Below are 21,760 nucleotides of genomic sequence, written 5' to 3'. Positions count from 1 at the left end.
GACGAAGCCAAAAGAGGAGGGACCAGGGCGTTACTAGGCTGCAGTGCTTTGAGCATAGCCTCAAATCCCTAATCCTATTAGTCGATGAGAAAGTTGAAAGGGAAAGAGGCGTGGCTAAACCACAGTTTACCAGGAGGGACGGGGGAAGGCCTGATAAAGACTGTGTGCGCAGCCGCTCTCCTTGTCCACCTGGTCGACGAATGGCGGGGAAGGGCGGGGCCGGATCTCGCAGCGTGCTTACGTAGCTATAGCTCTGTGGAGCTTCGGTGTGCGTCAGAGAACTGCGAATACCTGGCGGACCTGAGGGGCCGCTTCTCCGCACCCGCCCTGGACCCTCCGGCACTGCAGAGCTCCCCGAGTCAGGGGCCCCGGACCCCAGGGCTGAGGAGGTGGGCGAGGAGCGGACAGCAGGGCGAAAGCACATCTCTTCCCAGTCACTTTTCCTGACTCCCCGAAGCTCTGCCCCAGACTTTTCTCTCCCCAGAGATCGCCTCCAGAGACCACCCCCCCCTTCCCATGCTCCACATCAGAATCTCTCCTTCCTCCAGGATCCCTACCCCGATCCCGGGAGCATTATCTACCCTCTTCCCAACCGGATCCAGTCCCGGTCTCTGTACTTCACAGCAGTTCCTCCTCTCACACCCTCACAGTACCCCTTTCCTCCCAAAGCGGCCTCTAGGTCCAATCAGCCTTTTTCCCTCGGATTCCTCCACAGGACTCAAGCAGGACTTTCCAAAAGTTGCCGCGGGGCTTTCCGATCCCCTGTGAGTATGCTTGTGCCCCCTTCCTTGTCCTCCACCCTGCACCCCACTGCTGCTCCCAGCCCTCCTCTCCGTCCCCAGCAGCAGCTGACCCACCCCCAGTCCTCTTCAAGGTCTTCCCCCAGCTGACCTCATTCTGCTGAGAAACTCTAGGTCAACCCTCAGTCCTTCCCCATCTTTTCCTCCTGCCCACCAAGCTTCAAAGAAGAAACAGCGTCCTGTACTTTGTCAGTGGTACCCCCAGGCTCTCCAAATGGGCGCTGTCTCTCATCCTTCCTGACAGCACCACAAGTGGCTGGTTGTTTTTGTTCTTTTCACACCACTATCCCTCCCTCACCCATTCCACCCACATGGAAACCACTCCCTTTTCCTCAAATGCATGTACTCTCTCCTGCCTTAGGGCACTTCTATACACTGTCTGGAATACTTTTTCTTCCAGCTTTTTCCCAAACTGATGCCTACTCATCCTTTAAAGTTGAGCTTCCTCAGAGAAGTCATAGGCCCACTTCGGGCTCAGGCCAATAGCTTTGTTAGCCACTCCCCTAGAACACTGTACTTCAACTTCAAAGCGCTTTTCAGACTGGTAGTTAGTTGATTGGTTATTTGTCATTCACTCATTCAATTTGACGAATTCATTCGAAATAGTGCTTACTATGTGCCAGGTACATAGTAAGGGACACAGGGCAATCAGCGGTGAATAAAACAGTCCCTGCCGTCATGGTGTTTACACTCCAGTGGTATAAGGCCGTCAGTGAAAATAATATTAATGAAGTATACAATATGTCAGGTGGTGATAGATGTTAGAAAACATCAGGACACAAGGATAGTGATTGAGGTGTGGCCATTTAAATGGGGTGGTCAGGAAAGGACTTTCTGATGACGTGTGACCTGTGAGCAGAGCTTTAAACGGAAATTTCTGGAGGAAGAGCATGACTGTCGGGGGTCCTGTGTCTGGGACTAAGCTATACGTTCCATGAAGGCAGGGGGCCGGGCTTGATGTCTTACCCATTGCTGAACCCCTGGAGCCTTTGCCATGGCAGCTAGTGTTTACTCACGATGTGTTGACTGACTGGTTAAAATCCCCTGTCCTAAGAATGGGAACCACGTCTTCCTCGGTCTCTTGTATTACAGTTGCTCCAACAAACATTTCCTGAAAATTAGCAGTGTACCAGGCACCGCCCTTCACAGCTTGTAGACGCAGAAAGGACAAAGATGAACTGTAGCCCCAGGGATGGGTTTTGCTACCCAATGCAATTATAAAGCCAGTGACATCATAGACTTGACAGGAGAATCCAAGATTCTCTGGGGTCAGATTGGGAACCAGGATGGGCCCTTTAGATAAAGTTGGGTTTGGCTGGGAGTGAAAGAAAACCCCAAATAATGGTGGCTTCAGGGACCAACAGTCATCAGGGACCCATACCTCTATCATCCAAGACACCAACTCCAGCATCCCTCCAGCTGGTAGGAAAGAGGAAGGCTAGAGAAAGGCATGCCCTCTCCCTGGAAGGACAGTTCCCAGACATCATATATGCTATTTCTAGTTAAGTTCCACTTGCCAGAACTTAGTTATAGGGCCACATCTAATTCCAAGGGAAGCTGGGAAACGTAGTCTTATTCTGGGGTGGAGGGTGTCTATTACCAACCAGAAGCAGGGAGTGGATATTGGGGGATAATGTGTAGGTTCTGAATTGTAGATAATTGGTCAGTCTGGCTTATGACTCTTTGTGCCATGCAGCGGCCATCTCCCAAGTCTGGCCAGGCTGATGGGGCCAGCGAGGATTCTCTGCACCTTGACGTTCAGAAGCTGAAGGAGAAGAAGGACATGCTGGACAAGGAAATCTCCCAATTAATATCTGAGTAAGTCTCTTTGGGTTCCTCAGTGTGCTTAAGATAACTTTTTTTTTTTGGCCATGCCACGCCATGCAGCTTGCAGGGTCTCAGTTCCCTGACCGGGAATTGAACCTGGGCCACGACAGTGAAAGCACCGAGTCCTAACCACTGGACTGCCAGGGAATCTCTAGATAACATTTAACTAGTGCCCAGTAACTGCAACCTAGCTTAGCATAAAAACAGGACTGTGCCAGGAATTCCCAGGAGAATAAGGGGAACTAGGAACTGGAAAGCCACGGCTCTCCCAGTCTTTTCTGGGGCCCACGGTCTCTGCCTCTGCTTCTGTCCGCACATGGGCTCTGTCCTCCCTCTGCAGGTGGGGTTTTCAGTGCCCAGGGGAAGCTGGCTCTTCCACAACTCCTGGGTTTTCCCATGCTCTTTGCTCCAGCCACATGGCACAGACTGAGCACCCTTTGAACGTGCATGTCACCCTTGAGGGGATCTGATTAGCCACTCATGTGCCCATCTGTGAATCCCTTGGCTATGACCAGGATTACCAGCGTGGCTGAGGATGCCTCCCTAAGAGTACAGGGAGAATTTGCCAGGAGTGAGGGAGTGGGCAGATCTCCTGCCCTACCTTAAGCTTCCTGAGGGCAGGGTCTATCTTGGCATCACTATCTTAGTTCCCAATGCCAAGCACCCAGTAGGCCCTTAGTGAACATTTGTGAAATAGATGCCTCGTTACTCTCTGAACCTTGGAGCCTCACCAGCTTTCTCAACGATATTTTCTCTCTCTCTCTCCCTCTCTCTCTCTCTCCATTTCTCACCCCAGAGGCTACAGTGTAGATGAACTGGAGGACCACATCTCCCAGCTCCACGAGTATAATGACATCAAGGATGTAGGCCAGATGCTGCTAGGCAAACTAGGTGAGGGAGTCCCCATGCCCCAGGGGTGGTGGGATTTTGCTCCTGGGTCTTCTAAACTTACCCAACCCCCCTACCATTCTCAGCTGCCACGCTCCCTGAATGCCCCTCCCCTTCCTGGCCACCTAGCGAAGCAACTGTACAGCTCTTACCTGAGTGCCTGCGGTTTTTCCCTCGGGTATAGAGCCTGCTTTGGAGCTGTAGGCAGGTTTGAGTCTGGGCTCACCCACCTGCCGGAGGACTAGGGTTCCCAGTCCTCCGGGGCCTACTCAGACCAATGGAGACCCCAGCCTCGCCTCGGGTGGCCGACATGCTACAGAGGCAGAAAGTGCAAGGGGAACTCTGTGGCTTAAAGGGGTATTTTGTTCCTCCTCGAACACAGTCTCACTATCTAGAGGGCTGAGCCGAGACACAGGCACCTGTGTGTCTGAGCTGGCTGGGACAGCCCACCTTGGAGGTGAGGAAATGTGTAGGTGGCCTTGGTTCCATCACCTGGCTTGGATCGGTGGGCACGCTGATGTTCAGCCAGCAGGGACCATTTGGGACAGTGCCCAGAGCTGGGCTGTCTGCCCGCTGGCTGCCTGAGTTGTAGCTCTTGTCGCAGAATTGCCCATCAGCATCCGGGATTCCCCGGCAGGAAGGGCTTCTCCGTGTGTCAGTGGGGAATGGGTCTCAAAGGAGGGGAGGGAGAAAACAGAAGGGGGTGGAGGACGATCAGGGCCCAAGAAGAAAGGAATGTGAGGGGACTGTCGCCTAGAGGCCAAGGGGAATAAGCTCTTGTTTAGACAGAACCCAGTTTGAGACCTGTCCTTCCAGGTCATAGGACCTGGAGCAGGCGGAGTGTCCTCTTTCATTCATTCAGTGAGTATTTCCTGAGCACCTACTCTGTGCTACTCAACAGGGTATGGGGACGTTTTGGTGAACCAGACACTTGAGTGTCTCCATTCTCATGTGACTTATGTTTTGGTGTTGGGGTGGGGGAGGGGAATGGTCAAGAAGTAAAGGAACATAAATAAATGAATTATAAAATGTGTTAAGTGCAGTGAAGGAGACAAAAGACAGATGGAAAATATTGAGGTATGAACAAGGTAGCAGGTGGGGATGAGACAGGGTGGTCAGGGCAGGCCTCTGAGGAGACCCCTTCCCTTGGGAGGAAAGCAGAGTCTGTGAGGAGGCATGAGGAAGGGCATCACCAAATGGCAAGGGCACGCACATGGGCCAGGGTTTGCAGCTGGCCACTGATGCAACGTGAGTGTACACTTACATTTTCAGCACACGACTCTTGCTGCTGCTTCACGTGGGTGAGGGTTAAGTGAGTCTAGTTTGGAGGGACCAAACAGGGCCCACCGTGGAGGAGCCTGGAAGGGGTAGCAGGAGGGTTATCTGGGCCAACTAGGGGAGCAGGAAGAAAGTGCTGGAGAGAGTCCTGGGTAGGCCAGGGTTTTGGCCATTTTCCCTCCCACTTCTCCCACTGGACATTCTTCCTTCCTTCCTTCCTTCCTTTCAGCTGTGATCCGAGGTGTCACCACCAAAGAGTTGTATCCAGAATTTGACCTGGACATGAATGACTGAGCTCACAGCCCCTTGTCCACGGCCCACTGGGAGAGGCCGATGTGGACATGAGAAGCAGTGAAAGCCCAACCAGAGCACCTACAGGCTTTCCAGTGAGAAAGTGTCAGAAGCCCTTTTCTAGAGAGCCCAAGCCGAGTCAGGAAGGGGTGTTCCCAGCTCTGAGGTTCCTGAAATGTTCCAGTGATACCTGTGTATGTGTATATGTATCCTGTTTGTAAATAAACATATGAGCGATTTTGGTGCGAATCTGTATGCTGATTCCCTCTCCTCTGATAGCCCCCTGATCCTACCCTGGAAAAAGAGAGCCTGCCTTGGATTATAACAAACTTCCATGTGCCAGGCACTGTACTAAATGCCTTATATCCATTATCTCTTAATGCTTCAATCCATCCTATGAGGAATTAGTATTACTATCCCCGTTTTACAGATAAGGAAGTTGAGGCTCAGAGAGGCACAGTGACTTGCCTGAGGTCACACAGCCAGTAAGTGGCAGAGCAAGGATTTGAGCCCAGGTCTTAACTCTGAAGCTTCTGGTGTGCAACACTGCCTTTCTGGGCTGGGAAACAACTGGGTAAGAGCTGAGAGTGAAATAGTGACATTGGGAGGAATTCTTCCCTGATCTATAGAATCAGGGTTCCACTCCCCAGTTGTAATTCTCTGCCAAGCATGGGTGAGCTGTTGTCATTTCCTCACCGCGTGTTGCTCATCCTGAACGACCATCACTGGCAGAAGTACAGCTTGAGTGTTGCAACTGCAGAGTGCAATCCAGAATAGCAGGAGTCCACGTCGGACTCGCTAAGTATTCTGACTGTTCCCGCTGGACATTCTCATGAGATTTCAGAAGTTATAGCAGTGCTTGGGGTCAGGCTTTCATGAGGTGAAGTACGTTTAGTTTCTAAAAACCAGCCATGCAAGTCAGGCCTGGGCTTGAGTTCCAGCTCTGCCCGCTTACAAGCTGTGTGACCGTGGGCAGCTGTCTTGGCCTCGATAAGTAGAAATGATAGTAGTGCCGTATGCATCAGGGCAATTAGCATGAATTGCCTCAACAACCCCCAAACCTCCTTGGCTGAATGCAGTAAAGGTGCCTTTGTTTCACAAAGTCCGATGAGGATCTGGTAGCCCTCCTACGTTTTGGAGCTTCACCACTGGAACCCACAGTTGGGGGAAAGAGATGGAGAAGACACGTCAGCTCTGAACCGACTCACCCCCAAATGGGCAGACGTCACTTCTGCTCACAGACAGTGGTCCAGAACTAGTCATGTGGCCTGAACTGCTCTGGGTGAGCACCCAGGTATTTGATGGGGACCAGCTGCTGTCTCAGCCACAAGTACCTACCTCCAAAGAGTGCTTCAGGGATTTGATGAGCAACTTCCTGGGACCCAGCACCTGGGAACGTCAGTCCAGCTCCCCTTTAATGCTGGACAGCAACCCGTCCTGCTCAGGGGACGGCGTGACCCAGGCCCATGCTCTGGTTCTGTTGCAGATCGCAGACAGTTGGCTTATCCTGCCTCTGTCCGCAGAAGGAGGAGCTGGGAGTCACGGTGTCTGGGTCTCTGCCACACAGTGCTTCTCTGCCAGCAGTAAGTAAGAAGCAATGACAGTGCAACATGATAAAGGTTGTCATGGGGTTACAGGAGCACATTTAAGCGGCACCAACCAATTCGGGACGTTGGGGAAACGCTGGGAGAAGAGACATGGAAGCCTGCGCAGTAAAAGGAGTCAGCCAGACAAGAACGTGGGAGAGTAGTATTCCAGGGGGGAAACTATTTACAAAGGCCCAGAGGCCGAGAATTTAGTGGACCCAGGACTCCAAGGGACTCTGGTTGCAGAGTGATTAGGAACGAAGCCTCTCCCAAACACAATTGTAACCCAACTCTGCATTTTGGGCCAGTCTTTGTTTTGTTTTTTTTTTTTTGAGATGGGTGTGGTTTTTACTTTCCACAACTTACAAGTTTCATAATTTAAATCTTTTTAAAAATAAATTTATTTATATTTATTTATGGCTGCGTTGGGTCTTCGTTGCTGCGCGCAGGCTTTCTCTAGTTGCAGTGAGTGGGGGCTACTCTTTGTTGCAGTGCGCGGGCTTCTCATTGCGGTGGCTTCTCTTGTTGCAGAGCACGGGCTCTAGGCGCGCGGGCTTCAGTAGTTGTGGCACGCGGGCTCAGTAGTTGTGGCTCACAGGCTCTAGAGCTCAGGCTCAGTAGTTGTGGTGCACGGGCTTAGTTGCTCTGCGGCCTGTGGGATCTTCCCGGACCAGGGTTCGAACCCGTGTCCCCTGCATTGGCAGGCGGATTCTTGACCACTGTGTCACCAGGGAAGTCCCTATAATTTAACTCTTATGATTTGAAAAAAATCCAATAAAGACTTTAAAAGCAGATATGTAGGAAGCAAAAACAAAGGGAATGAACCATAATAATGCTTAGTTAAGATGGTAGGATTATTGGTGGTTTTCCCCTTTTTTTCCCACTTCCCTATACAGCATGCAATGTTATTATACTGTCGTCAGTACCACAGTTGTAGGACCACATCTGCACACCTCCACCACTTCTTACTCTCTTAGTTCTCAATCTAGCTAGTTAATGTTGACCTTCCTGTAATTAATTCATCCTTCCTTTTATTTTATTTATTTCTCCCACCTCGTTTTGGTAGCTAATTTCAAATCTTATAGCAAGAGGGCTTCCCTGGTGGTACAGTGGTTAAGAATCCGCCTGCCAATGCAGGGGACACAGGTTTGATCCATGATCATCTTCCATGATCCGGGAAGATCCCACGTACCGTGGAGCAACTAAGCCTGTGCACCACAACTACTGAGCCTGCACTCTAGAGCCCACGAGCCACAACTACTGAAGCCTGCGCACTGCAGAGCCCACATGCCGCAACTACTGAGCCTGTGCTCTAAAGCCCATGAGCCACAACTACTGAGCCCACGTGCCACAACTACTGAGCCTGCTCACCTAGAGCTCATGCTCCACAACAAGAGAAGCCACCACAATGAGAAGCCTGCGCACCGCAACAAAGAGTAGCCCCCGCTCGCCGCAGCTAGAGAAAGCCCGTGCACAGCAACAAAGACCCAATGCAGCCAAAGATAAATATAAATAAGTAAATTTATATTAAAAAAACTTATAGCAAGATATCTTTCCCTCTTTAACTCTATACTAGTCATTTTGCTTAACTCTAACCTTATCCTCAACCCTAATTCCAGCTGTAATTCCGAGTGTTACTAGAAAGCAAGGACACTTCTCACTAGTTCCCTAAAATCCCTGCCTCTTTACGGTTTTTCGTTTTTTCCGCCTTGCCACGCGGCTTGTGGGATCCTAGTTTCCCAACCAGGGATCGAACCCGGGCCCTCGGCAGTGAGATCACAGAGCCCTAACCACTGGACCGTAACCACTGGACCGTCAGGGAGATCCCCCTGCCTCTTTACAAATTACAGACCTCCTGTGGCTATGCGCTTGTTTTCTGATGATCGCCCAGAGTCGCATTCTTCTGGAAGGCAACAAAAGGCACTAAGGTAGATTCCAGGTTCTCAAGTTGAGAATGAATACACTGCCAGTGCTCCAAAGACTTTTGCATTTGGGGCCAATTTTAAGGCACCCCTGGAGGATGCTTGGAAAGCATCATCTGGGTCCACTTTCCCTCTGTGTGAAGTCAGCGCTCCCAGGTGTGATGGCAAGCAGAGGCCTCAAGGGGGCAGTGTCTGCTCAGAGATGCGTCCAGCTGCCGGGGAAGCTGCCCCTGGGAGGGCTCTGCCTGGGAAGGTCTGGTCCTGCCAAGCCACTGGCCACAGACAAGATCCTCAGAATGCCCCACATAGAAGAGGGGGTTCTCTATGGCAGCACCTCTCCCAGAGTCTGAAGTGACCCCAACCGCCACCCTGGGCAGTAAGGAGCCAACTGGTGGTGAGATGTGCATAGTGACACGTGCCATTGGTCAGGGCGTGCCCTGATGGTGCTAGGAAACAGGCTACCAAGAGCAACTGACACTGTGAGTGCAGGAACATTGTTTGATCACATCCAGTGTAAACCTTACTCCAAAACATTCATCATTTGGTACATACTAGAGTTCAAAACACTAATGAAATACAGCCTGTATTCTCATCCCTGAGGGCAGAAAGGGGTCGTTTCTGGGCAGCCTGACCTCATCGAGGCAGTGTCACCAAATAACACCCCACTTTAGCTTTGCTCAGAAACAGAGAACAATTTGCAGAGGGGAGGAAGGCCAGATCGGGGGCGTCTGTTATGGAAGAGTGGTGCCTGAGGGGCCCGCAACCTTGACGCCTGGAGGCTCTGTGATGAAAGCTCTGGGTACTGTCAAGTCAGGTGTTGTCACCAGATGAAAGGTGATGGCCACCATTCAAACCAGTCACAAGCTGAAGGTTTCCCCAGAGAAGGGTTGATGGAGATAACTAACATTTCTGAAACCCTGTGGGTCAGCGGGGAGATGAGTGCTTCATGGGCAGTATCTCACTGGCACCTCCCAACCAGAGTGTGGTTAGGTGGAGTATCCCCATTTCCAAACTGAGGTCTGAGGGGCAGAGTAACTTGCTCAAGGTCACAGTTCCAAGAAGCAGCTGAGCCCGTCTGGCTCCAGAGCCTGGCTGATGGTGAGCTGTCTTCCTCCCAGCCGAGGCTCAGCCGCTCTCTCTTTTTTTTTTTTTAAATTTTGAGATTTTTAAATGTTTTTTGTTTTGTTTTTTTGTTTGTTTGTTTTGCGGTACGCGGGCCCCTCACTGTTGTGGCCTCTCCCATTGCGGAGCACAGGCTCCGGACACGCAGGCCCAGCGGCCATAGCTCACGGGCCCAGCCGCTCCGCGGCATGTGGGATCCTCCCGGACCAGGGCACGAACCCGTGTCCCCCGCATCAGCAGGCAGACTCTCAACCACTGTGCCACCAGGGAAGCCCAAGGCTCAGCCTCTCTTGAATCTCACCCAAGGTCATACATTAATAAAAGAAGTCAGAACTTGAATCCAGAACTCTGAGCCTTTAAGCCCAAGGTCTTAGCCACAAATCTTCACTGTGCTTCTTCGAAGTTGTACCTGCCCAAGGCCCTGACCTAGAGGCCTCTACCTTGAGTTTGGCCTTGGCACCTCTCTCCTAATTCCTCCGAGCAGGAGACTTCGCTCCCTTCCCAGGGAGCCTCTCATCCCCAACATTGGGAACTCTGAACAGGAGCAGATCCTCTCCTGGCCTTTAGCTCCCTCGGCCTCTCGTGTTCATTCCAGAATCCCAGAGGATCTCAGCGGCAATGATACTCATAGCAGCCAACACTGGGAGCACATACTCTGTGCCAGGCCCCAAGCCTAGAGCTCAGCATGACTACAACAAGTATTTCCAATGGCAGCCCTAAGAGGTACATCATTAGCCCCATTTTCCAGATGAGGCAAATGAAGCTCAGAGAGGTTAAGTCACTTTCCCAAGGAAACAAAGCTAAGTGGCCAACTCCAAGGTTGAAGTTCCACAATCATTCTCTCTCTCTTTTTTTTTAAAATATTTATTTATTTATTTATTTATTTTGGCTGCACCGAGTCTTAGTTGCGGCATGCATGAGGGGTCTAGTTCCCCGACCAGTGATTGAACCCAGACTCCCTGCATTGGGAGCGTGGAGTCTTACCCACTGGACCACCAGGGAAGTCCCCACAGTCATTCTCTTTAAAGACCAGGTAATAATTTCCAAACCTCTTGAGTGTCACAATTACCTGAGAGGGCTTTTAAAGAAAAAGATATGGGTCCCTAACTCCTCCCTAGGGATTCTGCTTTGGTAGGGGGGCAGGCCTGTATTTTTTGTAACAAGCTCCCCAGGTGTTTTTGATATCTGGCCTCTCCGGTGAGCATTCCTGGATGGTTGACAGGTTGCTTCTAACCACCAGGAATAACATCCAATCAAATCCTGCCTCCAAACCAGCCATCTTCAAACCCATCTACAGAGCCACCAGACCCTAAGAGCCAGCTCTGGATCAAACCTAGGTGAGATTGTATCTGGCTTCTCCCCAGAGCCTTCTCATAGGCCCAGGCATTTGCTAGCTCTGCTCCTCCGACCTCCACCCTGGCACCAGCAGACCTGCCCAGCTGGTTTGCCCGGAAGGAGATTGGCCTGTTTTGCCATCTTAGGGCTCGTCTCGCTTCTGATTTACTAGGGGCTCAGGAAGTACCTGTAGGGTTGGGGGCGGGGGCTACTTGGAGAAGATTGCTGGGCAGGGGGTCACAGGCTGCTTTGCAGACCACAAGGGGGCTGGAAGGCCCCGGGACAGCCCACCACCCCACCCATCACACCCGGCCACCCACCTGATGCCTGTCTGTCTTAGTCAATGTCCACTGCCCCGAAAGCATCCCGATCCAGGTCTCACCAAGAGGGAAACTTCTTGGAGTAACTCATGTCTGTCCCTCTGGTTACCCAGCCCACCTCCAGATGAGTCCCACGCCTCCTGCTGAAGCGCTTGAAGGAGGGGGCTAGTCAGGGTCTGACTGGATATTGCAGAAGAAATCAGATGATGATACGGTGGTGGGAACGGGGTTTTGTTTGTTTTTATTCTATGGCCAGAGCTAAAGCTCAGCAGGCCATGCCATGTGTAGACAGATGCAGGAGGCTGGGCTGGTGGTGGCGGGACCTCCCCAGACCTCAGTTTCTTCATCTATAAAGTAGGTAAAATAATACCTGCCGTGGCCACTTCACAAATGATCATAGATATAAAAGCTGGATTAATGACTCTAATGAAATAGGCAAATGTCAGCTCATTGGTAGGATGATAGATTTGGGCGTTCTAAGCATATTCCTGGCTCCCCTGGGAATGCAAGGTCCTTACAGCTCAAAGTGGGGCCTTAATGAGCTAACATTCTTGGTGCGATAGGGTGGGGTGAGGGGAGTGAGCTGGGGAATGTAAGAAGAGAAAATTCGTTACCTTGAAAACTGTGGTTATCTGGGTATTGATATTCATTCATCTAAGGTGGGGGAGACGGACAATAAAGCAAATAAAAAATAAATCATTCTTCAGATGGTGGTAAGTGCCGGCACTTATGAAAAAGGGTTGGGACCCAGGGACTTCCCCGGCAGTCCAGTGGTTAAGACTCCATGTTTCCACGGCAGGGGGCACGGGTTTGATCCCTGGTTGGGGAACTAAGATCCTGCATGCCACGAGGCCAAAAAGGGTTGGGACCTGAAGCTCATAAAATTTGGGCCTCCCTCCCCTCCCTGCAGAATACATTTTTTTTTTAATTTTATAAATAGCATTTTTTAAACTGAAGTATAGTTGATTTACAATGTTTCAGGTGTACAGCAAAATGAGGGGGTAAAAGGATGGACGGAGGTGAATGGTCAGATTCTGGGACTTCCCTGGAGGTCCAGTGGCTGAGACTCCACGCTTCCACTGCAGGGGGCACCGGTTCATCCCAGGTGGGGAACTAAAGAAAGAGAGGGAGGGAGGGAGGAAGGAAGGGGTCAGATTCTGGAAACAACAGTCTTTTGACGGTAGGGCCAGCAGGATTTGCTGATGGGTTATATATGGGGTGTGAGGAAAAGGGGGCTTTTAGGATTTTGGCCTGAGCGAGTGGAAGGGTGGAACTGTGAGTTACTGGAGTGAGGAATTCTGGGGAAGAGCAGGGTGCAGGGGAAGATAAGCAGTCAGTCTGGGGATCTGTTAGGTTTGAGATGCCAGCTCAACATGGAAGTGGAAATGCTAAAGAACAGATATTTAGGAATGGAGTTCATGGGAAAGGTCCGGTGAGAGGTAACATAAATGTGGGCACCAGCAGCATGACAGATTGATGGGATTCAAGCCATGTGATTTCAGACTGACGTGCTCAAGGAGCGAGTGAGGGCCGAGAGTAGAGCTGCCTGGAGCTTGTGGGCACCGCGGAGGAGAGCAGGGGAGGAGGGGCTCCAGCAAAGAGGCTGAGAAGGAGCCAGGGAGGGAGGAGGAGACTGTTCCAGGAGGAGGCAGTGACCGGCTGTGTCAGACCCTGCTGAGAAGGAGCCGCTGGATTTAAAGAGGAGGAGGTGGTCCTTGACCTTGGCAAGAGCGGTTCCTGGAAAGCAGTGGAGAGTGAGTGTCTGATTAGAGTGGGTTCCAGGGAGCATGTGGTGAGAACTGGGGGCAGCGACTAGAGACAATCTTTCCAGGAGCTTTACTCTTTTTTTAAAAAATTTATTTATTTATTTATTTAATTTTGGCTGCGTTGGGTCTTCGTTGCTGCGTGCAGGCTTTCTCTAGTGGCAGAGAGCAGGGGCCACTCTTTGTTGCGGTGCGCAGGCTTCTCACGGTGGTGGCCTCTCCTGTTGCGGAGCACGGGCTCTAGGCACGTGGGCTTCAGTAGCTGCAGCACGCAGGCTCAGTAGTTGTGGCTCACGGGCTCTAGAGCGCGGTCACAGTAGTTGTGGCACATGGGCTCAGCTGCTCCTCAGCACGTGGGACCTTCCCGGACCAGGACTTGAACCCATGTCCCCTGCATTGGCAGATGGATTCTCAACCACTGCGCAACCAGGGAAGCCTGGAGTTTTACTTTTAAAGGAGGCAGAGAAATGCAGTAACTGGAGAGAGATGGAAGATTAAGAAAGAGTATGCTTGTTTTTCCGTGTGGAGCTTTTTTGAGGGTAAAATATACATAAAATTTACCATTTTAAGCATCATTAAGTGTACAATTTGGTGGCATTAAGTACATTCACATTGCTGTGCAACCATCACCACTGTCTATCTCTATATCTCTTTCTGCCTTGCAAAGCTGAAATTCTGTACACATTAAACATTAACTGCCCACTCCCCAGCCCCTGGCGACCACCATTGTGTTTTCCGTCCCAGTGAACCTGGCTACTCTAAGTACCTCATATAAATGGAATCACACAGTATTAGTCTTCCTGTGACTGGCTTATTTCACTTAGCATAATGTCTTTAACGTTCACCCATGTTGTAGTAGGTGTCAGGAGCTCCTTCCTTTTTAGTGTTTGAATAATATTCTGTTGTGTGGATAGACCACATTTTGCTCATCCATTCATCTATCGATAGACACTTGGATTATTTCCACCTTTTGGCAACTGTGAATAGTGCTGCTCTGAACATGGGTACACAAACATCTGTTTGAGTCTGCTTTCAGTTCCTTTGGGTATATACCCAGAAGTGGAATCGCTGCATCATATGGTAATTCTATGTTTAATTTTTTGAGGACCTGCCATGCTGTTTTCTGTTTGTTTGCTTTTAAGATAGGAGATTAAATAGCATGTTTGTATTCTGGTGGAAATTATCAAATAAAAAGGAGGAAATTGGGCTTTCCTGGTGGCGCAGTGGTTGAGAGTCCGCCTGCCGATGCAGGGGACACGGGTTCGTGCCCCGGTCCGGGAAGATCCCACATGCCGCGGAGCAGCTGGGCCCATGAGCCATGGCCGCTGAGCCTGCGCGTCCGGAGCCTGTGCTCCGCAACGGGAGAGGCCACAACAGTGAGAGGCCTGCGTAACGCCAAAAAAAAAAAAAAAGGAGGAAATTGATGAAGCAACAGAGAGGAGAGAATTGCTGGGGTAATGACCTTGGGTCAGGAAAGAAGGTGGGATCTCATGTACAAGTGGAGGCTTGGCCGTGGGTAGCAGCCCCAAGTTTATCCTTAATTACAGATTTTATGGACCAGGATGTGGTAGAGGGAGCTTATGCAAGTCTTCTTCCAATTGCTTTGATATTCTCAGTGAAAATAGGAGGAACAACATATATCAAAGAAGAAAGCGCTATCCAGCTTTATTCACAATCTAAATACAGCCAAGAAGCTCTTCAACTAGTAAAAGGATAAACAAAGTGTGGTATATCCACGCAGTGGAACGCTGCACAGGATCAAAAAGGAATGAACTACTGAGGTATCCAAAGTGGACGAGTCTCGGATGCACGATGCTGAAAGAAGCCAGTCTCAAAAGTTTACATACTGTCTCATTCCATTCATATGAAATTCTGGAAATGAAAAACGATAGGAACAACAGACATTGCCAGGGGCTGGGGAGCGGGGAGGGGTCAATGGCAAAGGGGTAGCATGGGGGACTTTTGGGGGTGATGGACCTGACTGTATCCTGATTGTGGTAGCAGTGGTTAGGCAACTGCATGCACTTGTCTAGAACTAGGTGCCAAAAACAGTGAACTTGAAAGTATCAATAGTATTCCAGGTGTGTGATCTCAATTAAAAGACTATTGGTTCAAGTCCCAATCTGAATTCTGGCTGGGTTCGAGTCCTGGCACGTGGGTTCAAGTCCCAATCTGAGTTGTGTGGTTTCAAAACCAGGGTCCAACTCTTCACTGGGGCCCCACGGCCTCACAGAGTATCTGCCCTCCCCGCTTCTCCATCCTCAGCCTTCTCCCCTTTGCCCACTTAGGGCTTAGTATCTGTGTTCCTCTGTCTAGAAAGCTCCGCCCCCAGATGTCTGCAGCGGTTGCTTCTCTGGCCTCCAGGTCCCAGCTTATATGTCACCACCTCAGAGAGGCCCTCCTGGATGCCTGGCCTAAAGTAGCTCCCCTGTCTCCACTTCACTCACCCTGTTTGATTTCCTTCCAAAGGATCGTCTCTGCCAATATTTTCTTGCCTGCTCCTCCTACAATGTACACTCCATGAGACCAAGGACCTTATCTGTCCTTCTGAAGCTGAGCAGGACCCTGAGGGGCTCCTGGGCACAGAAGCCTTTCTGTTTCCCCTGTTTCTTGTTTGTAGGGAATAGACTCCAGCCTCCATGACCTTCTCTGAGTTCCAAAGAGAGATGTGAATAGCTGCTAATCAGGGAAGGGAGGGGATGCAGAGACAAGGGAGGAGACCACCTAAGCCATATTAAAGGAACCAGAGAAACTCATCAGGAGACCACCTGAGGCCGGATTAAAGGAGCGCAGGCCCTGCACGCACCCTTATTAGCAACTCCACCCTTGAATCACTGATATAAAACTCCTCACCAAATCCTCCCGGGTTGGAATATGCAGTTTTGAGGGGCACAAGCCTGCTGTGTCCCTGTTTGCCTGGCAAAGCAGTAAAGATATTCTTTTCTACTTCACCCAAAACTGTGTCTCCAAGATTCAATTTGGCACCGGTGCACAGAGGCCAAGTTTTCAGCATCACTTCCACACGAAGTTCCCCATGCCAGAGCAATGGCTGGCCCACAGGAGAACGCAATTAATACCTAGGGGAGGGCTGAGTTGGGGAATGTGGGTGTCATTTTCATCCCCATTTTACAGATAGGTAGACTGGTCTCACAGAGATCAAATCACCCAGTCGGTAAACAGGGCAAGTTGGGGTTCACACGCAGGCCCTTCCGCCACCAAAGCCTGGGGTTGCACCCCTCCTCCCTGGGGCACCCAATGTTACCCCAGCAGGTGATTGGCCAGTGTGGAGGCCAGTGGGTTTCTCAATGAAGTTGATGTTCTTGAGAGCCCACTCTGTGCACAGTGAGGACTATTTTGCACATTCTTTGTCTTCAAAAACAGTCTATTTCTTGAAATAAGAAACTCAAGGGACTTCCCTGGTGGCACAATGGATAAGAATCTGCCTGCCAATGCAGGGGACACGGGCTCGATCCCTGCTCCAGGAAGATCCCACATGCCGTGGAGCAAGTAAGCCCATGTGCCACAACTACTGAGGCTGCGCTGTAGAGCCCACGAGCCACAACTACTGAAGCCCGCACGCCTAGAGCCCAAGCTCTGCAAAAGAGAAGCCACCGCAATGAGAAGCCCACTCACCGCAACGAAGAGTAGCCCCCGCTGGCTGCAACTAGAGAAAGCCCATACGCAGCAACAAAGACCCATTGATGAAGACCCAATGCAGCCAAAAATAAATAAATAAAATTATTATTAAAAAAAAAAAGAAACTCAATAGTTTAACTTAAATTTTAAAGCTCAGGGCTTCCCTGGTGGCGCAGTGGTTGAGAGTCCGCCTGCCAATGCAGGGGACACAGGTTCGTGCTCCAGTCCGGGAGGATCCCACATGCCGCGGAGCGGCTGGGCCCATGAGCCATGGCCGCTGAGTCTGCGCATCCGTAGCCTGTGCTCTGCAACAGGAGAGGCCACAACAGTGAGAGGCCTGCGTACCGCCAAAAAAAAAAAAAAAAAAATTTAAAGCTCAATTTCCAAATCTCATGTTGCTTATACACTTGGTACAATTTAACAATTGTTGTTAAGTACTCTCCTTGTTAGGGCTGAAGACATCTACCAAGGAAAACAAGGGATTTGGGGTGGTTTTCCTGGCAGACTGGGGCTGCATATTGACTGAATATTTTGGCCATGACTCAGGGTTCCTCTGCTCCCTGAAATCCCAAGATCATAATAGACCACACTGAGTCCTCTTTTATAATCTCTTTGCCAGTAGGAAATCCGAATGGGGTGGTGGGATGGCCCATTTTTCCTGGGTCCAGTTACCTAATATCTCCAACTAATCGAGATTTGCAAACACCCTCTGCTCCACCCACGTTTCCTCACCATTGAATTGGATCCAGCTGATCCAATTATTGCTTGATTATATCCTGTACTTTTCTACTTGCAAAAATATGTATTTCCATATGCTTCCTATCTAACAGGACCACACCTCTTAGATGGGATTGAATCATGCATACCTCCCCTGGTTCCTAGGTCTCAATAGGCAAATTGAGACACACCAAGGGTAGAGTTGGGTTGAGCCTAAATTGGGCCAAGGTCAAGATAGGGAGGTCATGGTTAAAAAGAGATCAAGAGCAGGGGCTCTGGATGAGGCTGGCTAAAGGTTGGTCGATTTTGTTTATTTTTTTAAAGAACCAGCTTTTAGTTTTATTGATCTTTTCTATATTTTTTTTTAGTCTCTATTTCTTTTATTTCTGCTCTGATCTTTATGATTTCTTTCCTTCTACTAACTTTGTGTTCTGCTTGTTCTTTCTCTAGTTCCTCTAGGTGTAAGATTAGGTTGTTTATTTGAGATTTTTCTTGTTTCCTGAGGTAAGCTTGTATCCCTATAAACTTCCCTCTTAGGTCTACTTTTCCTGTGTCCCATAGGTTTTGGATCATTGTGTTTTTATTTTCATTTGTCTCTAGGTATTTTTTTTTTATTTCCTCTTTGATTTCTTCAGTGGTCCATCGGTTGTTTAGTAGAATATTGTTTAGCCTCCATGTGTTTGTGTTTTTTGCAGTTTTTTTCTTATAGTTTATTTCTAGTCTCATGCCAGTATGGTCAGAAAAGATACTTGATTTCAATTTTCTTAAATTTGCTGAGGCTTGTTTTGTGGCCTAGCATGTGATCTATCCTGGAGAATGTTTCATGTGTACTCAAAAAGAATGTATATTCTGCTGCTTTTGGATGGACTCCTCTATATATATCAATTAAGTCTATTTGGTCTAATGTGTTATTTAAGGCCTGTGTTTCCTTATTGATTTTCTGTCTCAATGATCTGTCCATTGATGTAAGTGGGGTGTTAAGTTCCCCTACTATTATCCTGTTACTGTTGATTTCTCCTTTTATGTCTGTTAATATTTGTCTTACATATTGAGGTGCTCGTATGTTGGGTGCATATTTATTTACAATTGTTATATCTTCTTCCTTTGATCCCTTAATCATTATGTGGTGTCCTTCTCTGTCTCTTGTAACAGTCTTTATTTTAAAGTCTATTTTGTCTGATATAAGTATTGCTACTTCAGCTTTCTTTTGATTTCCATTTCCATGGAATACAATATAGAGATGCAGGAGGCATGCAGGTTAAACTGATGTCTTGAGCAACTACCTGCTCAGAAATGGGGGTGTGGAGGCAGGGTCCTACTGAGACACAGATGCTCTGCTAGACAGGATGTCCCTCCCTCCCTAGCAGCTTTTCTCACCCATAAAGTGGAGATAATCATCATAACTTCCATACTAGGTGAGATAGTGCATGTAAAGATCTTAGCACAGAGACCACACATCAGAAGCCCTCGGTAAGTGATAGCTGCTATTATTATTTTTTATTATTTTTCTTTTGCGGTACGCAGCCCTCTCACCGCTGTGGCCTCTCCTGCTGCGGAGCACAGGCTCCGGACGCGCAGGCTCAGCGGCCATGGCTCACGGGCCCAGCCGCTCCACAGCACGTGGGATCCTCCCAGACCGGGGCACGAACCCGCGTCCCCTTCATCGGCAGGCGGACTTCCAACCACTGCGCCACCAGGGAAGCCCGATAGCTGCTATTATTAATATCAGTATCATCATTGTCCCTTCAGGTCACCTGGCCTGCTGACCGCCAAACCCGCCTAGGCCCTGGGCTGGGCCCTGGGCCCTGGAAACAATTTACAATGATGGCATCAGTCCGGCCTTTAAGAAATACAGTGTGACCAGCCACTTCTTACCTTCTGTAGAAGTCACTGGTGTAAATGCCAGAGGAAAGGCCCTCAGAGTTGGGGTCCCTTTGAAGGAACAAACACTGGTCGTGCCAGCTCTTAACCCTGTGAGGTTAGATAAAACACATAGGACTTCCCTAGTGGCGCAGTGGTTAAGAGTCTGCCTGCCAATGCAGGGGACATGGGTTCAAGCCCTGCCCCAGGAAGATCCCACATGCCGTGGAGCAACTAAGCCTGTGTGCCACAACTACTGAGCCTGCGCTCTAGACCCCCGAGAGCCATAACTACTGAGCCAGCGTGCCACAACTACTGAAGCCCACACGCCTAGAGCCCATGCTCCGCAATGAGAAGCCACCGCAATGAGAAGCCCGCGTTCCACAATGAAGAGTAGCCCCCGCTCACTGCAACTAGAGAAAGCCCACATGGAGCAATGAAGACCCAAATGCAGCCAAGAATAAATTTTAAAAAATTAAATCTTAAACAAACAAACAAAAAAGACCCAAAGGGAATGACAACACCTAACTGGCCTCTGGAGGGCCCAGTTTTTTAAAGCCCTGGTATCAGATTCCTTGGGGACTTGCTGAAATGCAGATTTCTGGGCCCCACTCCAGACTTACTGAGTCAGAATCTGAGGGTTGGGACTAGAAACTGGATTCTCAAAGATCTCTCCAGGTGATCCTTTTTCTTTTCCCCAGTAGACTGTCTTTTTAGAGTAGTTTGCAGAAAAATTGAGATGACAGTACAGAGAATTCTCACATACTCAGCACCAAGTTTCCCATATTATCGTATTATTAACAGATGAGCGTGATACATTTGTTACAATTAATGAACCAATACTGATATATTCTTAACTAGTGTCCAGAGATTATTTCGATTTCCTTTGTTTTTACCTATAGTCCTTCTTTTCTGTTCCAGGATCCCATAGTACATTCAGTTGTCAAGTCTCTTCAGGCTCCTCTTGACTATGGTGGTTTCTAAGACTTCACTGCTTCTGATGACCTTGACAGTTCTGAGGACGGCTCAGGTATTTTGTAGGAGGCCCCGCTACCGGCATTTGTCTGATGTACTTCTCAGGATTATATTGTGGTTATGGGGTGTTGGGAGGAAGACTAGAGGTGAAGGGCCATTTTCATCACGTCCTATCAAGAGCACATACCTGCAGCATGACTTATCATTGTTGTTGACCTCGATCATCTAGCTGAGGCAGTACTGACCCAGCTCCCAACTCATTTTTATGCCAGAGAAACAAGAGGTGATAGAAGGCCTCTAACCCTGTGACCACCCTCTTGGGTGGCACCATTCAGGAGAAAGTAGCCACAGCAAGGGTACAGCTCAGACGTAGAGAGCAGTTCTTACAGGACAAGCACCTGCCCATGACTTCATTTGTCCTCACAACAGCCTCATGAGGTGGGTGAAATCATTGTTCTGTTCTGCATGAGGGGGCTGAGCTTTTGAGGCCTCATCATCTCGGCACTTCTCCCAGCTGCAGGCTGCCCGAGTCAAGGTGAGGGAGCCTCAGTGGCTGGGCCCCCTCTCCCAGGGGGACAGCAGGGACAAGAGACATGCAGTGCTCCCCTTCAGGGCCCAAATCAGAGCCCTGGCCAGAGGCTAACTCGCTCCTTCTAGCCCAAGTGTTCTGAGTGGGAAATACCCACATGGAAAGAGGTTAAAAGACAATCATGCCAAGGAATTTCCCTGGCGGTCCAGTGGTTAAGACTCCGCGCTCCCACTGCAGGAAGTGTGGGTTCGATCCCTGGTCAGGGAAGTAGGATCTCGCGTGCTGTGCAGCCAAAAAAAAAAAAAAAAAGACACATGAAGCCAAGGTGTCCAAAACCAAGAGAATGATACTTTTTTTTTTTTTTTTTTTTGCGGTACGCAGGCCTCTCACTGTTGTGGCCTCTACCGTTGCGGAGCACAGGCTCCAGACGCACAGGCTCAGCGGCCATGGCTCACGGGCCCAGCCGCTCCTCGGCATGTGGGATCCTCCCGGACCAGGGCACGAACCCGTGTCCCCTGCATCGGCAGGCGGACTCTCAACCACTGCGCCACCAGGAAAGCCCACGTTTCCTGTTTAAAAAATATATATATATATTTGTTTGGCTACGCTGGATCTTAGTTGCAGCACTCGGGATCTTCATTGCCACGTGCCGGATCTTTTTAGCTGTGGCACGCAAACTCTTAGTTGTGGCATGTGGTATCTAGTTCCCTGACCACGGATCAAATCTGGGCCCCCTGCACTGGGAGCGTGGAGTCTTAGCCACTGGACCACCAGGGAAGTCCCTACATTTCCTGTTGGCTACTATTACAGCGCAGCCATGAACACCTATGTACCTAAAACACTCTGCAACCTACTGCAGAAGACAGATTCCTGAAACTGTACCCGCTAAGTTATAGGGCAGGAGTATTTGT

General features: G+C 49.7%; 1 protein-coding gene across 3 annotated transcripts; it reads left to right on the top strand.

The window, feature by feature from the left end:
- The first annotated feature begins 4 nt into the window (after nucleotides 1-4).
- On the top strand, nucleotides 5-21,288 carry SWI5 (SWI5 homologous recombination repair protein). 3 transcript variants are annotated; one of them, XM_032634196.1, is made up of 5 exons: nucleotides 5-389; nucleotides 716-764; nucleotides 2,497-2,618; nucleotides 3,424-3,518; nucleotides 5,023-5,337. In XM_032634196.1, exons 1-5 carry the CDS (start codon nucleotides 85-87, stop codon nucleotides 5,085-5,087), a joined length of 636 nt encoding a protein of 211 aa, XP_032490087.1. In that variant the 5' UTR covers nucleotides 5-84; the 3' UTR covers nucleotides 5,088-5,337. The 3 variants fall into 3 exon arrangements, with proteins under 3 accessions (XP_032490087.1, XP_032490088.1, XP_032490089.1); XM_032634197.1 differs by lacking the exons at nucleotides 3,424-3,518; nucleotides 5,023-5,337 and adding exons at nucleotides 6,571-6,667; nucleotides 20,267-21,288 and having other exon boundaries at nucleotides 66-389; XM_032634198.1 differs by lacking the exon at nucleotides 3,424-3,518 and having other exon boundaries at nucleotides 66-389.
- Nucleotides 21,289-21,760: the final 472 nt, after the last annotated feature.

Source organism: Phocoena sinus, chromosome 6 (assembly GCF_008692025.1).
Source record: "Phocoena sinus isolate mPhoSin1 chromosome 6, mPhoSin1.pri, whole genome shotgun sequence".
Lineage (NCBI taxonomy): Eukaryota > Metazoa > Chordata > Mammalia > Artiodactyla > Phocoenidae > Phocoena > Phocoena sinus.
This window is presented reverse-complemented; position numbering and strand designations above follow the sequence as displayed.